At 41.2% G+C, this 15,143-nt stretch overlaps 1 protein-coding gene across 2 annotated transcripts; it reads right to left on the bottom strand.

Moving 5' to 3' along the window:
• Positions 1-4,825: 4,825 nt before the first annotated feature.
• On the bottom strand, positions 4,826-15,006 carry LOC118313369 (cytotoxic granule associated RNA binding protein TIA1). Of its 2 annotated transcripts, none has more exons than XM_035638752.2 (12): positions 14,787-15,006; positions 13,932-14,028; positions 13,596-13,694; positions 12,580-12,634; positions 12,083-12,170; positions 10,786-10,861; positions 10,463-10,571; positions 10,271-10,366; positions 9,051-9,135; positions 8,485-8,623; positions 7,823-7,971; positions 4,826-6,206 (listed from the first exon to the last, which is right to left on the bottom strand). In XM_035638752.2, the coding sequence occupies exons 1-12, from the start codon at positions 14,813-14,815 to the stop codon at positions 6,068-6,070; spliced, it is 1,161 nt and encodes a 386-aa protein (XP_035494645.1). In that variant the 5' UTR covers positions 14,816-15,006; the 3' UTR covers positions 4,826-6,067. The 2 variants fall into 2 exon arrangements, with proteins under 2 accessions (XP_035494645.1, XP_035494644.1); XM_035638751.2 differs by having other exon boundaries at positions 7,823-7,974; positions 14,787-15,004.
• Between the last annotated feature and the right edge of the window lie 137 nt (positions 15,007-15,143).

Raw genomic sequence — 15,143 nt, 5'->3', positions numbered from 1 at the left:
ATGCGGTGACCTTTGAAAAGTTACAGTTTCACTTTGTAACACAGTCTTACAGCTTCAAACTGGTTTACCTTGCCTGCCATGATATCGTACGCATGTTCTAAAAGACAACACTATATGAGAAAGGAAAGGAAAATGGCTACAGTACCTTTTAGGGGAAAATGACATAAACACCATGAATGACTGACTTAATGATTGCACTGTTCATATTCTAAACTCATCAAAACAAACATCATATACTACATTTCCTTAGATATTATATGAATTTGTCAATATTTAACAATAATTTGATATTGAACAAACAGCTGTAACACAACCCCTAAAGAAAAAAACATATTATAAATAATAATGAACAAAATACAGGAACAAGACACACACCAGATCAGTGGATTACCAATCAGTTGAAAAAGATTGTCAAATTTATATATATAACCCAAGCTACTTCTGTGAAACTGACCCGGCCGCTCACAATGACAAGACTTTCCCAAAATATTGAATCGAGGCCGCAGGTTATTCGCTCGGACCCACAAGTGGTGGAAAAAACAAGAAGCTGAGCTGAAGGAAGCCGGACGGACAAAAGGAGTGAGCCAGTATGGCTACTTTGATTGATTTCAGCTGTAAACTGCTCACTAACTCATCTCCTGACATCTCTCTCGCTCTCTGTCTCCATCTCTAACAGACTGTCCGACCATTAAAAGCCCAGTCGGGTCTTGGCTGAGCGGCTGCGAAAAGACAAACCATTTATCAGCCTGTCAGCTCTTGCTGCCTGTTATTCCAGCCAGTCAGACTGTAGGGCTGTCCAAGACACAATAACTCTGACTGAGGAGGGCTGACACACACACACGCACACACATTTATATATATATATATATATATATATATATATATATATATATGTGTGTATGTATACGTTTGATATACAGTAGGTAGAAGGTAACAAACAAATAGAAATAAGAATAAGTTTTATTTATGTGTGTGAATTAACATCCTCACACAGCATACACAGCTCTCTCACACTCGTGCACACACACACACACACACACACACACCTCATTTAACATGGTGACAGGCTGACTGATGGTTCGGGTGACACTGCTAAATAACAGCCAAGCCAGCCACCTGCTCCACAATAACAGGCAAGAAACATGGACTGAGAGCGCCATCTAGTGCACAAATGGAAACGTTCTGCATGAGACCCCAGCACATGGACGTTTTGAAGTCAATCTAAAAATAAGGGGGAAAAGGCAAGAAATGTCTCAAGTGTTGATTGAAAGCGGGGGTCAGAGTTTATATTTAGGTGACTGTCTATCGTGTGCTTCTTGCAGCGCTAAATTCCCCTCTGCATAGACCTCACACTTAATATTTCATAACCTAGTCCAGTGGACTAAACGTCCAATTCGTCATTTTTGAACGAGAATGAAAAAGCATCATGATGAGTGTGGTGTGTGATCCGTTTATCTGTGAAATGTGTTCATTTCAATTCACACTTGGTTAGAATTTCTCCTGCTCGAGCCTAAAACAGCAGGCACCACTTCCAGGTTTCTCTTAAACCAGTGCCAGAACTGTGTTTATTCAAGATGCTATGCCATTTAACAGTGACAAAGTAAAGACTTACAAGGCTTAAACATATAACGTTTCCATTTTTTTTGTGTGTATCCGTAAGACAATACATTTGTCGTTTTAAGTAACTCAAATTATCCATAGTTTTCCATTTCCTCCCTCACATTTGTCACTCGAGCTTTAGCGAGAACAGAGCATTTTGTGTCTGAATCTCTCTTATGATTGGCTGATTGTTTTCTGAGTGACACTCAGCCAGCCCAACCACAGGTAACAGATTGCAGCCAGTAACTTGGTGAAACTCACTGATGGATACAAATGTTGACTTTGAGAAAACTAAAATGCTCTGGTATTTCAGAGAAAGATAAACTTTTGCCACTGGTCAATAATTTTACCTTCCTTCAGAAGGCTGCGCAATATTGGCTTTGGACCTCTGATTGCTTCCTGAGTCTGCTAACTCAGAAACAGAAGATATATATTGTCCATAACTATGTGCTCATAAATGAATATATATGACCTGCAACAAAGAACTAATGTTTTACCAAAGTAAAACTTAAAGTGTCCCTGTCGGTTGCTCAGTTGGTTGCGGTTTGCAACTTTACCACCAGATGTCGCCAGAAAATTACACTTTGTGTAGTTAAAACAAAAAGGCAAAAAAGCATTGGACAGTGGGTGCATGTGGGCAGGACTGTGAGCGTGTGCCTATATAGTTGTATACATCACATATATATACGGTAGCCTACATCATTACAGAAGTCCTGACAGCTAGGGCACAGTTTCTGACCACTGGGCTGTGTGCATTTGCCCAAAGATTAAGCATTTTGATATTTATACACCAACTCACTTTTTACAGTATGAGACCTTTAAGATTTTTATAATTTTCATTTTTTCGTTATTTTCGCAAGTTTGAGTCACATGTAACAATATATGATGCACATTGACTGTACTGAACCTTTCTCTGTGTTATCCATTTAAGTGCCCATATACTACTATGGGGGCGTATTCCTTTCCTTGAGTTTGACATAGCTTTTTGAATGTGTAAAAGTTTTGCATAATTATAAAAGCGCAAGTCTACAGTGCTTCTCTCCCACAAAAAAGATTGCTCCTGAAATGCCTCTTTTGTCTACCTGGCTTTTTTTTCTCTAATGTCTGTCACCAAGCTAAGATGCCAACAGTTTTTATCCTGAACTACGGAGATCACGATTATGATGTTACATATAATAGCAACATACAAAATAAAATCTCACCTCTGTTAAACGTCCTGGTCCAGTTTTGTTTTCAGCCACAGTCCTGGTTACAGCTGATCAGGAAAGCTCTGGGTAATGGGTGTGACATTCAAATGCTGCACGTGCTCAAAGTGGTCGACCCATCACAAGAGAGTGGGCTTGCTGAGGAGACTGGGCTTTTTGGGAGGCAGTCAAAGAGCTAAAACTGCGCGTTTCAGATAGAGATTGAAAATAGATGATGCTGCAGTGTACAGTATGAGACAAATGATATGTATTTTGAACATTACAGCATGTAAACATTTTGAAGTGGAAACCCAGCTTAAAAATATGAACCTGTAAATGACCAAAATGTGGGTCTTTAATGTTCTTGGAACCTTACATCAAGTCAGCTTAAAAATATGAACCTGTAAATGACCAAAATGTGGGTCTTTAATGTTCTTGGAACCTTACATCAAGTTGACATACTGTGCATCCAGCGCCTCACTTTTCCTTTTTTTTTTATGTTACAGCCTTATTCCAAAATGGATTGAATTCATTTATTCCTCAAAATTCAACACACAAAATACCCCATAATGACAAAGTGAAAAAAGTTTGTTTGAAATTTTAGCAAATTTATTAAATTATATATATATATATATATTTGCTCAATACTTTGTTGAATCACGTTTGGCACCAATAACAGCCTCAGGTCTTTTTGAGTATGATGCTACACGCTTGGCACACCTATTTTTGTGCAGCTTCTCCCATTCTTCTTTGCAGGAATTCTCAAAATCGGGTTGGATGGGGAGCGTCGGTGCACATCCATTTTCAGATCTCTCCAGAGATGTTCAATCGGGTTCAAGTCTGGGCTCTGGCTGGGCCACTCAAGGACAATTGTCCCGTAGCCACTCCTTTGTTATCTTGGCTGTGTGCTTAGGGTCGTTGTCCTGTAGGAAGATGAAACTTCGCCCCAGTCTGAGTTCCAGAGCTCGCTGGAGCAGATTTTCATCAAGGATGTCTCTGTACATTGCTGCATTCATCTTTCCCACGATCCTGACTAGTCTCCCAGCTCCTGCCGCCGAAAAACATCCCCACAGCATGATGCTGCCACCACCATGCTTCACTGTAGGGATGTTATTGGCCAGGTGATGAGCGGTGTCTGGTTTCCTCCAGACATGACGCTTGGCATTCAGGCCAAAGAGTTGAATCTTTGTTTCATCAGACCAGAGAATTTTGTTTTTCATGGTCCTTCAGGTGCCTTTTGGCAAACTCCAGACGGGCTGTTGTGTGCCTTTTACTGAGGAGTGGCTTCTGTCTGACCACTATACCATACAGGCTTGATTGGTGCTGCAGAGATGGTTGTCCCTCTGGAAGGTTCTCCTCTCTCCGCAGAGAAACGCTGGACCTCTGTCAGAGTGACTATCGGGTTCTTGGTCATCTCCCTGACTAAGGCCCTTCTCCCCCGATCGCTCAGTTTGACCGGGCGGCCAGCTCTAGGAAGACTCCTGGTGGTTTCTTAACTTCTTCAATTTACGGATGATGGAGGCCACTGTGCTCATTGGGACCTTCAATCCTGCAGAGATTTTTCTGTGCCCCTCCGCAGATCTGTGTCTCGATACAATCCTGTCTCGGAGGTCTACAGACAATACCTTGGACTGAATGTGAATACTTTCCGGATGCACTGTACACAAAACAGAGTGTAGAGAACAAGTGTAGGACGTAGGCAAAGAGCGGCAATTGGGCCATAGCCTGATATCAATCCAAACAAACTGGCCAGTATATAATCAACAGTGACAATGAATGCGTGATTATTTTTAACCATGTGTCTTGGACCATAAACCAGTTCATTGCTGTAGTGTCCTACAACTTATAGAGAAACGTATGTTCAGGTACACATTGGTACCGAGTAATGTTACTTGAACAGTAAAGAGTAGTCTTTTACAGCCGTCGGCAGTTATAGAAATAATCTGTTCTCTCAGGTTAGACAGGCCATTTCTGAATACAATTTCTATAAATGTTTACTAGAATACCAACCCACACATGAGTAAAAGGAAAACACAGTGTAGTTCATGTGCATTAGCATTTTAATTGGACAAAGCAAGAAAACATTGATTACAGTAGCAGAGTCATCAGTTCTCAGGGCTAACACCGTTCTAAACAAAAGGGTCTCAAAATGTCTGTAGGCACTGCCTAATTAAAAAGAGGATCTTGTCAGCTAAAAGAAACCAGCTCTATAAGGCAACAGTTACAATGGCCTCCCCATTTCTCAGGCAAAAAGAGCAAGTGTAAAGGTTGAATCCACTCAGATTGTTGATATAAAATACTGGCGTTTCAATAGATATTTAAAAAACATCAGAAGTGTCAAACAAGATCACCCTTTAACATTTGAATTGTGTCAAATTTTAAGTATGCACTGCATGGCAATGCTGTCTTATCCCTGCATGGAAGAATCATGTGTGTTGCACTGTGCCAGTGTCACATCTCACAGTGCCACTCTGCTACGTACAATGTTGGAGTTAACTGTCGAGTCATCAAAACAAAAGAGAGCAAGCACCCACAGTTAACAGTAGCATTTTTTACTTACATGGTTTCAAATGAATGAATGGTTATTTACAAGTGGCGAAATGATTTGAGGCTGTCTGAAAGATATGAAGGAGAAATGGAATGCAAAAAGGAAACTCTTGGTAGTCAAATTTGTCCATGTACAAGAGAGGAAAAAACTGTGCAATATTTATCTGCCCTTACAGAGAAACAGCAGTGTCAACAATCCCTGCACTTGATTTTCATCCAAGAGAAAAAGAGAACAAATTGAACATATTTCCATTCCTCAAATAATAACTAAGGTTCATAACTTAGCACGCCTCAAAACTTAAAAAAAAAAAAAAAAAAAAAAAAAAAAAAAGGACAAACCCCTCTGTGGTTGTCCGAGAGGAAAGATGTGAAAATGGAAGCAATTTGTAAAACCCGAAAAAAAAAAAAGTTTTTTCCAAAAGTTTCTCCTTTACAGTTTTATACTCATTTACAGTTAACTTAAAAATGGTAAGAGCCCTGGTTCTTGGCCAGTCCTTCCACAAAGGATGTAAATACCCATGTGGGTCAAAATTGCTCTTCCTTGGCTCCCGTTACCGCAACCCACCCAATGAAATCCCATTAATATCTCCTTTAGATGCCAACCTTCCCATTAGGTTCCACATCCCAGTAAAAGTCTTAGTCCTGCCACAAATGGAGGCGGTGTGACACAGCACCGCGGGGCACCGTACAGCCAATAAGAGGCTGATGGTTGACAAATCTCCCACCCTGCCCACTTATCAGTGTGTGGGGTATCCTGCGGCTCCCATACCGGGCTGGTTGGCTAGCATACTCCCATTCAATCCCTGTGTAGGCTCCATAACCCCACCGTTACTGATGGCGCTCATGCCAGTCCACCCAGCACTGGCCGGTAAGTGACTGCAAAAAAAAGGGGTAAAGAGAGAGAGAGAGAGAGAGAGAGAGGGAGAGAAAGACAAAATGCCAGCAGGTTAGAAGAGACAAGGCGAAAGGGAGCCAAAGAGACGGTTTATTTTAGAGCTACTAGAATCTGGACAGGCTAGAATGAGAACAAGGTGGCAAACAGAGTTATCAGAGGTTTTGAGGGTGAAGCAGACTGGGCAAAAATCAAGCTAGCGAAAAAAATGGGAAACAACAGAAAGTGGAGGGCTCTTTGGAGGGGCCAAAGGTAAGTGTCATTTGATTAAACATGGGTGGACAAGCAGACCAAAAGCATAAAGGCTAAGCACAGCAAGCTAAATATTCCCTCTACCCACCTCCCAACTGCTGATAACCACGTACAAAAAAAAAAACCCTCAGCTGTAACCAGCCTATAGTCACTGTTTACATCCATGTAAATTATCTTCATTTCCCTTGCTACACTTCGACATTTGGCCACAAAGATATCATAAATTCTCACCTAATTCATATGGGTTTTTTTTTTAAGTCTTTCATTATTCATCTGGTAAAACTAAATTCTACATTCAGTGTGGAATCTTGAAATTTCAAGTCGAGAGAGGCCTGCCCCCTGTTCAGGTATTTTGCATGTACTGTACTACCTCTGCATTGAAGAAACACACACTGCTTTCACATACATCTACCTCACACCTTTGCACAGAACCTTTTCATACACCTGTTCACCAAGAATGTTACACTGTCAACATCACATGGCCTCTACTTTATTATTCTTTGGTGTACAAAGCATCACTGCACATAGGCTGTCTAAAAACAAAATTGGATAATCTACAAATGATATTTAATGTCCCACTGAAATTCATGTACAGATCAAATTCTCAGGCATATGTAAAAATAAATCAATGAAATCAAAAGGCAAAATCTGTAAAAAGCTATGACATGAATTTAGACATACAAAACAAATGAACAGCCTTAAAGAACACAGTTCTTACACAGTGGGCAATCGTACAAAAAGGGAAATTGCATTCGTCATCAATAAACACTTCCTTGGTGTGGACATTAGGTGAAACTTTGTTCTGAGCCCTTAGCAAGTCATCTAAATTCTATCAGTTACTTTTAATTTTCTTGAGATGAATAAAATCGCTTTTAGCTAGTTTAAGGCAGCCGTACAATCATTTTGGGGATAGTTAACAGTTATGAACTATAACATTACATTATTAGGATGTGCTGAGCACAGCGAGCTGTAATGACAGACTGAAACATGATAAACAACAAAATTGTAGTGACAGTGTGTGTGTGTGTGTGTGTGTGTGTGTGTGTGTGTGTGTGTGTGTGTGTGTGTGTGTGTGTGTGTGTGTGTGTGTGTGTGTGTGTGTGTGTGTGTGTGTGTGTGTGTGTGTGTGTGTGTGTGTGTGTGTGTGTGTGTGTGTGTGCTTATATCTCAATCTTCTCAAGACGAGCGAGATGAGGGGCTGGTGAGTGGGGGGAGGGGGAGGTGGGGTTTGGGGAGGGAGGTCATGGCTCCCTCCTTGGTTCTCGCTGCCTCGATGTTGAAGGGGAACTCTGTTGCTGGAGTAGAAGGAGGCAGTGAAGGGTAGCCTTTTGCACACCGTGCTACTTACTTGAAGCCCTGCTGGTTCCAAGCCTGGCTGTAGACGCCGTAGGTGGGGACCTGCCACCCATTGGGGACGTACTGGCTAATCTGGGGCCCGTTGCCATACCACTGGCCCCACTGGCCATAGGGCTGGGCTGCAGCAAAACCCATCTTGTTCTGCTGTGGGGTTTAGCAAAAAAAGTATGTCTTAAGCATGGTTCATGAAAGCAAACCCCTTCTACATGGATACCCGACTGCACAAATATTAGGTCAGCATGTGATGCAATAATGGGCTAAAGCCCAGACAAAGGGGATAATTTCCCAGAGTGTGTTACAGAGAGGGGCATGGCTTAAAAGCCAAAATTAAATTTATAATAACAATCTGTCGACTGAAAATAATAGTTCTATATTTAAAAATACCTTCCACCTGACTGGTGACCCATTGAAATTTACTAAAAAAAACATTGCCTGCTTTATGAATGCTTATAGAAAAATGCAAAATGCTTGTTACTTTACAATACCTTCTCATTGTGATGGTCAACAATGGTTTGAATTGCTTGATGTTGATGTTACAGACTCATGACACTGCAGGACTAACTGGAAGATGTCATCTTCATCTTGTCTTACATTCTTCTAAGTCAGTAGATTGTGATTATTTTATGCGGCGTTTACAGTATATGATGTTCTTACCTGTGGCAGAGGCATCTGCTGCATTGGGCTCATCATGTCCGGGGTCTCTTTACCCCAGTAGCATTTGACTATGTGGCCCTCTATTGAAGTGCCATTCACTGACACAATGGCATGGGCTGCTGACTCGTGGGAGTTAAACCTGGACAAAAAATAAAGCGAAAGAACGACTAAGGAAACACAGAGCCTCATTTTCCTTTTACTCAGCAGTGGTGACCAAAGCACCGTTGGATATTTGTTAGCAAACTGCAAGAAAGGCATAAATACTAATTAGATGGCTGCTTGGTATGTACGCATGTACAGAACTAATACTTCTCCAATGTGTGCTTCTAACCGGTCACATATGACCATGTATCAACACAAAATTATTTATATAACCAGCAACCAATATGCTGCATGTGGATAGAACGTATAGTATGCTGGACATGTAACTAAGAACATGATATATTAATGAAAATCCAGACTTCAGCAGGATATCTATTATATATCTACTACAGCAGGATATATCTCATCTAGAATGAAGACAACAGGACCACAGACTGGATCAAGAATGTGAAACCTCCACCTACCTCACAAATGAATAGCCTTTATCTGGGAAAACTCTGATTTCCATAATTTGTCCAAAGGCGGAGAAAGTCTGTCTCATCAGTTGTTCTGAAAGCCAAACAGAAAGGATCATCAGAAATCAAACTGTTTGGGCTGACGTGTAATGAAGACAAAAAAAACATTTGCTGTATGAGAAACATTTTATACTGGCATCTTGGATCTACTGATAACACCACAGGGCTTTTAAATGTGAGTAGAATGAGTAGACAGCTGGTATCTTAAGTTTTGCAGAGAATGACAGAGATAACACTGGCAATTATTTAAATGAAGTAATAATATTATCTATTGCAATAATATTAAGGCTGCAACTTAAGGTTATTTTTAGTAGTCGACTAATCAAATTTTAAAGCAAGAACCCGGCGGTCATTGAAAATAAAAGATCTACAGGGTATCAACTAGCTTAACTCGCTAAAACGTACTCATTCAGAGTAGACACCATGACTCCAGGGGGCCCACGTTTCAGATGCTTGTGTATCTCGATGTTGTTGCAGTGAAATGACAACCTGCATTTAACTCGTTTCATTGGGTTTTTTCGGTGAAATGCGGCATACATAAGTTTAGGTCTCGCTTTTTTAAGCCTCTTCTTCAGTCAGATTCTCTCTCCGTTTCGCCATCATTCATCCGTTCTTCTAGCCTGGCGTATTTGTCTGGAACCTCTCGGTTTATTTTCGATTTCCAAGAGGCGTTACCAACGGCCGCAATTGGATAGCAACAGATCATATGAGGTCTGTTGAGGGACGCGAAAATGTCAACAGACACAGAGAGGAGATGCCAGTGATGATGATTCCACAATGTCTGTGAACGAGTGTTGCCGTTTTGTGGGAGAAATGTGAAAATATCAGGTACTTTGTCAAATGCTTGTTCATCAGCAGCAGCCTTGGTTGTTTACAAAAGTCACTTCTGTCCATGTCGTTTTATAAACCCTGCCTATTATCAGATAATTGGTTGAGATTGGACCAGCAAGTTTTCAGCTCTAAATAATATGGCTCTTTTATGTGTTTTTGATTGTTTCCTAACAACAACAGAGTCTTATGACAGAGATGAATTAAATGTAGCTACATGGATTTAACTTAATAGGACAAGTTCGTTGTTAGTTTTGGCCTCACTGACAGAATGCTTCCATCCGTTAACCCACCAGTATCATCATCACTGTGAAGGTTTTAGTATTTATACTTCTCCTCACCTGTCAGTCCTGCGCTCACTCCACCACAATATACAGTGCAGTTACTAGGACTGGACTGATTCACTACTTCATCAAATGATAGGTGCTTGGAGTTACCTGGAAGGAAAATGCAAAGACATTGCTGCTGTTAACATATTTTCGAACAATCCAGCATCCATAGCAAACAAAAACTGCATATTTATGACAACGCACTTTCATAAGTGGTCTTTGGGGCAGGGGGCTTCCTTGTGGCCCAGTTAGTTCGAATCTGTCTTCCTCCTAACCACTGACCGCCCATCTGCTGAATGGCATTCTCTGCATCCTGAAATGAAGAAAGAATCTGGTTATTTCATCAAGCTGGAATACAGTTGGGTAAAATCTAAAATGCACCATTTAGAAGCACAGAACCCCCATTAAGAAGTAACCAATGTGTAATGTCTTTCTTATATAACAAGGCAGAATGTGTCTGCTCTTTGGAGCGTGTTTTATGGAAATGCTTTATGAACCCCACCATTACAACAACTATATCTACTCACCCATTTGTTGAAGAAAGACACAAAGCCGTACCCCCTAGATTTCCCTGTAGCCATATCTTTCACAACACGAGCATCTCTGTGGACAAATATAGCAACATGAATACATCACAAATAGGCACGGGCCAGTTTCCACTTTCAAGGTATACCACGGTATCAAAAAGTCACGGTTCCGAAACCACTAATATACCGTCCCGATGGTATGAACTGTCCCCCCCAAGTTAAAATGACTACTCACAAAGAGGTTTACGATGTAATGTTGTAACGCGTGTCGTTACCTCAGTGGGTTCCCTCGGCACAAAGCACACACACAGTCCCAACTCAGGATGAGCACTTTATTCTCTAACGCACACTTGACTCATGTCTTTTAATTCCAATGCACTGCCCGGTTTTATATGAGATATATATATATATATATAGAATATAGAGATGGGACTACCTAATGCGCGGTGCCGGTTGCAGTCTGTCTCAATCTAATAAATGCAGTGCCTTAAGTTCAAAGAGGACGGCGCTTCCCGACTACGGTCTGGACGCCTAGCAGGAAATGATATCCTAACTAAGGAACCGAAAAGTGCAGTGGAAGCCCCAAGGTCGCGTAAACTGCAGAAGAACAACTCTCTCCACACGAGCAGTACAGAGCAGTCAAAAGATCACCATCAATAACACTTAAGAGACAGCATTTATTTAAATTTTAGAGTTGCGTGATACCGTGAAAACGCATACTGTCAAAATCCCATGCCTAAACATGCAGCATAACACAAAGGCTTCACTGTAGGACGTGTAAAATGACCTCTAAAATTGAAATTAGGCCTGCAACTAAATAACCAACAAAACTTCTATTTTGTTATCAAATTGATCCGCCAATTATTTACCTACATCCGCCCACAAAATTTCAGAATTTAGTACTACTCAAGTGAGTAGACAATCAAAAACAATCAAAAACAGTGAAGTAAATGATTCTATTGTTTCTATTTATTGTTGTTTTCTATACTGCTTCTATTTTCTATCTCTGATTTAATTATATTTGTATGGCTGCAGCTAACAATTACATTCATTATCAATTAATCACAATTTTCCAAAGTCCATAGGGAGGTATTTAAATATTATGTTTTGTCCAAAGAACTGTCAAACTCCCGAAGACATTCACAGGACAATGAGGTAGAACAGAGATAAACATCTCTTCTCCATGTGATGCTGGACTCTAAAAGCTTGGCATTTTTGCTTAAAAAGTTTCTGACGATCAACTGACCAAAAATTACAGGTCAGAATCTTTGTCAGTAAATATTAGCTTTATACTTACGATATCCTGCCAAATGGACCGAAGGCAGCTTTGACGTCGTCTGTAGTTATTTCTGGGCTGAGGTCTCCGACAAAGACATGAAAGTGATCTATAGGGGAGAAACAGTATAGACATGACATGTGACAATACAATATTTGTGCCCCCCCCCCCAAAGAAAACGCACATTCCAGACAAGAGACTAAAATGACTAGCACTACACAAGAATGTATGTAAGCATATGTACCATATAAATATTTGCCTGCGATTGTAAAAAGTATCAATATCATTGATTATACATGCATTTGGCAGTTTATTAAAAGGTTAATCTAGCTAAAATGAATTCAGTGCAATACAACAGCCCTCTGGTAAATCTTCAATTACGGTTATGATGTTCAGTTTGTGTTGAAACAGTTTTAAAAAGATGTATTGAAGAAATGTATTAAACTCTATTAGTTTTAGGTGTATTTAATAAAATGCCGATCTACTGTTTATCTTGACTGACAGGCACTTGTACTTACTACTTGTGTCTTTTTTCTGGCTGGTTGGCGTTGTGGCCCAGTTTACTTTGACCTCCTGTGTAGAGGGGCAGAGAAAAAGCAGGCCAGGTGGGGTATGTTTACATCACTTACAGTAAAACACTGTCATTTCCACTATGAGGGTGTAGGACAAGGGCTGACGTATCAATGTACTACTCATTTCACATGATATGGTGCCTTTTCTCTCATTTCTGTCCTGTGTACGTCAAGCGGCATTGTGCAAGAAAGTTTATCTTGCCATCAAACCTCAATTAACTTAATTCAAAATGCACTGCAACTGGCCTACCATGTGTGACTCAAACAATTTTATAACAGGCCGCATGAATTTTCTCGCCCAAAAGAGTAAAACCATGGTATAATTGGGAGGGGGCATTAATGCATTGCTGAAAGATTTTAATGAGGGACATAAGCCAGTTTGTCCAAGCACCGAGTACAATAGCTCAACTCATTATTACACTATCCAGCGCCACTCAAATATTCTTTTATGAGGCCCCTGTGGTCTTTTAAATGTTGGAGGTTAAAATGTTAATGGTTTTTATGTTGTTCTAGATTAACTGACTTCTGTGTTTTGCCATTTTCCCATGTGGCTTACATGGTTTTGAACATTTTATTGAAAGTCCTGCACTGGCTAGTTCAGCGGCCCGCTACATTATATTGCCGCCATTTATTTCTTCTTCGCAAAACCTAAATTTGCTTTACCCATTCAAGTCTCATATCGTCAATGCTCCTCCACACCAGTTTCATTTATTTCAAGACCACTAGGTTTAAGAAGATGGAACCAATCAGTTGTGGTAACCTTTTGGCAGTGTTCATGATCTGATTTGTACCATGGCTACAAGAGCTTCCTATTCATCAGATGGGAAAACCTTATCCATGTATTGGAATATGAATGGTAGCAGCTCAATTTTTCCCCCTTTCAATATACAAAGTCACTCAACCTAAATTCCCACACCCAAAGCCAACCCATCCCCACTCACCCTGTAGATACGATAGCTTACCTTACCCATTATTTTCCTTCCATTCATGGCTGCCAATGAGGCAGCAGCATGCCTGTGGTCATAGAACTCCACAAAGCAGTATGGATCATTTCCAGCTGTCTGTCAATGTGAAAACAAGACTGATATTAAGTTCACAGCAAAGGCGACAATTTAATCACTCATGGCCGAGAGTCATCTACTGTATTTTGACACATACAACCTGATATAACAGACTGTGAGAGGAGAATCAATACCAAGCACATATGCACATTGAGGCACCACTATCTCTCAGGGTCATCGTTGAATGCAATTTCCTACTGTCAAACAATGTATGCCAGACAAGGGGATAACACTCACATCGACTATCATTTTACAGCTCTTGCAGGGTCCTATCTGTGTGAAGACCTGCAGGATGAGGGGCTCGGTGACATCCCTGGACAGATTCCCCACATACCTGCAGACAAGGAGAGAGATGAGGAAACAGGAAGTAGCATGCAGACAAAGGCTAGTTAACTGGGCTAGCGGTAACCCACAACAATTCCATATTTTCGCATTAAAATCATCAATAATTGTTGACTAAATGCGACTGGGAAAAAGTCTCCATTTTACACAGACAGCTCAAGTGTGGTCGACCCTTTACAGGTGCTGCCCTGTACCGTCTCTTCGAGCGTTGACGTGGCTCGTCAACGCTCGAACCGGCTAGCTAAAGATAACGCTAGCCGGCTCAAACGGGCCTCATGCAAAGGGGTTTGCAGCTAACGGTGTTTTATAGAATAACAACCTTGGGGCTAGATAATTCATGTCCATTGATAAGACAGAGCAAGTCTGCTTGTGAGAATAAAGCAACAGCTCAACGAATACGTGCGCATTTTAGAAGAGGCGGCAGGCTAGTTGCGTTCGCATCTCCAGCTAATGGTAGCTAGCATTGACTAGCCCCTCCGTTTCATTTTCAAACGAGTTGCGATTCCGTCTATTTATACGGCTGAATCAAACAGAGCGCTGCGTTCATGTCCGAAATCGTCCTCGATTTACTGCTTTTGCAAACTGTGCATTGTCCAAACAACGGCCAATTGCGAATTCAATGTCCCTGTGGCTCTACGTTTACGTGGTTTTACAGTCAAATTGAAACAACAACGTGGAAACAATTCGGACGCGCCGTAGCTACACAGAGCCTGCCCATTCCAGCACGTAGTCAGGGCCGCAGTTACTCACAAGGTTTTGGGTTGATCGTCCTCCATCATCAAGGTTCTGTGGTCGCGTCCGAATTGGTCTTTAATCCGATGACATACACTTTCTTTGCGCTAACCTTGAGCAACTGTGAACGTAAAGGCTATATCAACTATTAAATGACAGATCAGTGGCCGATTCTGCTCTGCTCCCCCCTCTCTCTCTCTCTCTCTCTCTCTCTCTCTCTCTCGCACACACATACACACCGCAGACAGCCTCCGTCTGATGCAAACAATAGGAAGTTGAAGATGGCGGAGGAGCAGCGTCAGCAGCGTCAACCTGCGCGCTGAAATAAAGCCAAAATTAAGCGCTCTTTTTTCCCACACACACACACACACAAAG

This window comes from Scophthalmus maximus, chromosome 3 (assembly GCF_022379125.1).
Source record: "Scophthalmus maximus strain ysfricsl-2021 chromosome 3, ASM2237912v1, whole genome shotgun sequence".
Classification (NCBI taxonomy): Eukaryota; Metazoa; Chordata; class Actinopteri; order Pleuronectiformes; family Scophthalmidae; genus Scophthalmus; species Scophthalmus maximus.
This window is presented reverse-complemented; position numbering and strand designations above follow the sequence as displayed.

Excerpts from the sequence above, each read along its gene's own strand:
- LOC118313369 (XM_035638751.2), bottom strand. The coding sequence starts at position 14,815 with ATGATGGAGGACGATCAACCCAAAACCTT. Across the intron at positions 7,975-8,484 it reads AGCAGATGCCTCTGCCACAG|CAGAACAAGATGGGTTTTGC; the intron begins GTAAGAACATCA and ends TAAACCCCACAG. Across the intron at positions 6,207-7,822 it reads TGGAACCAGCAGGGCTTCAA|TCACTTACCGGCCAGTGCTG; the intron begins GTAAGTAGCACG and ends TTTTTTTTGCAG.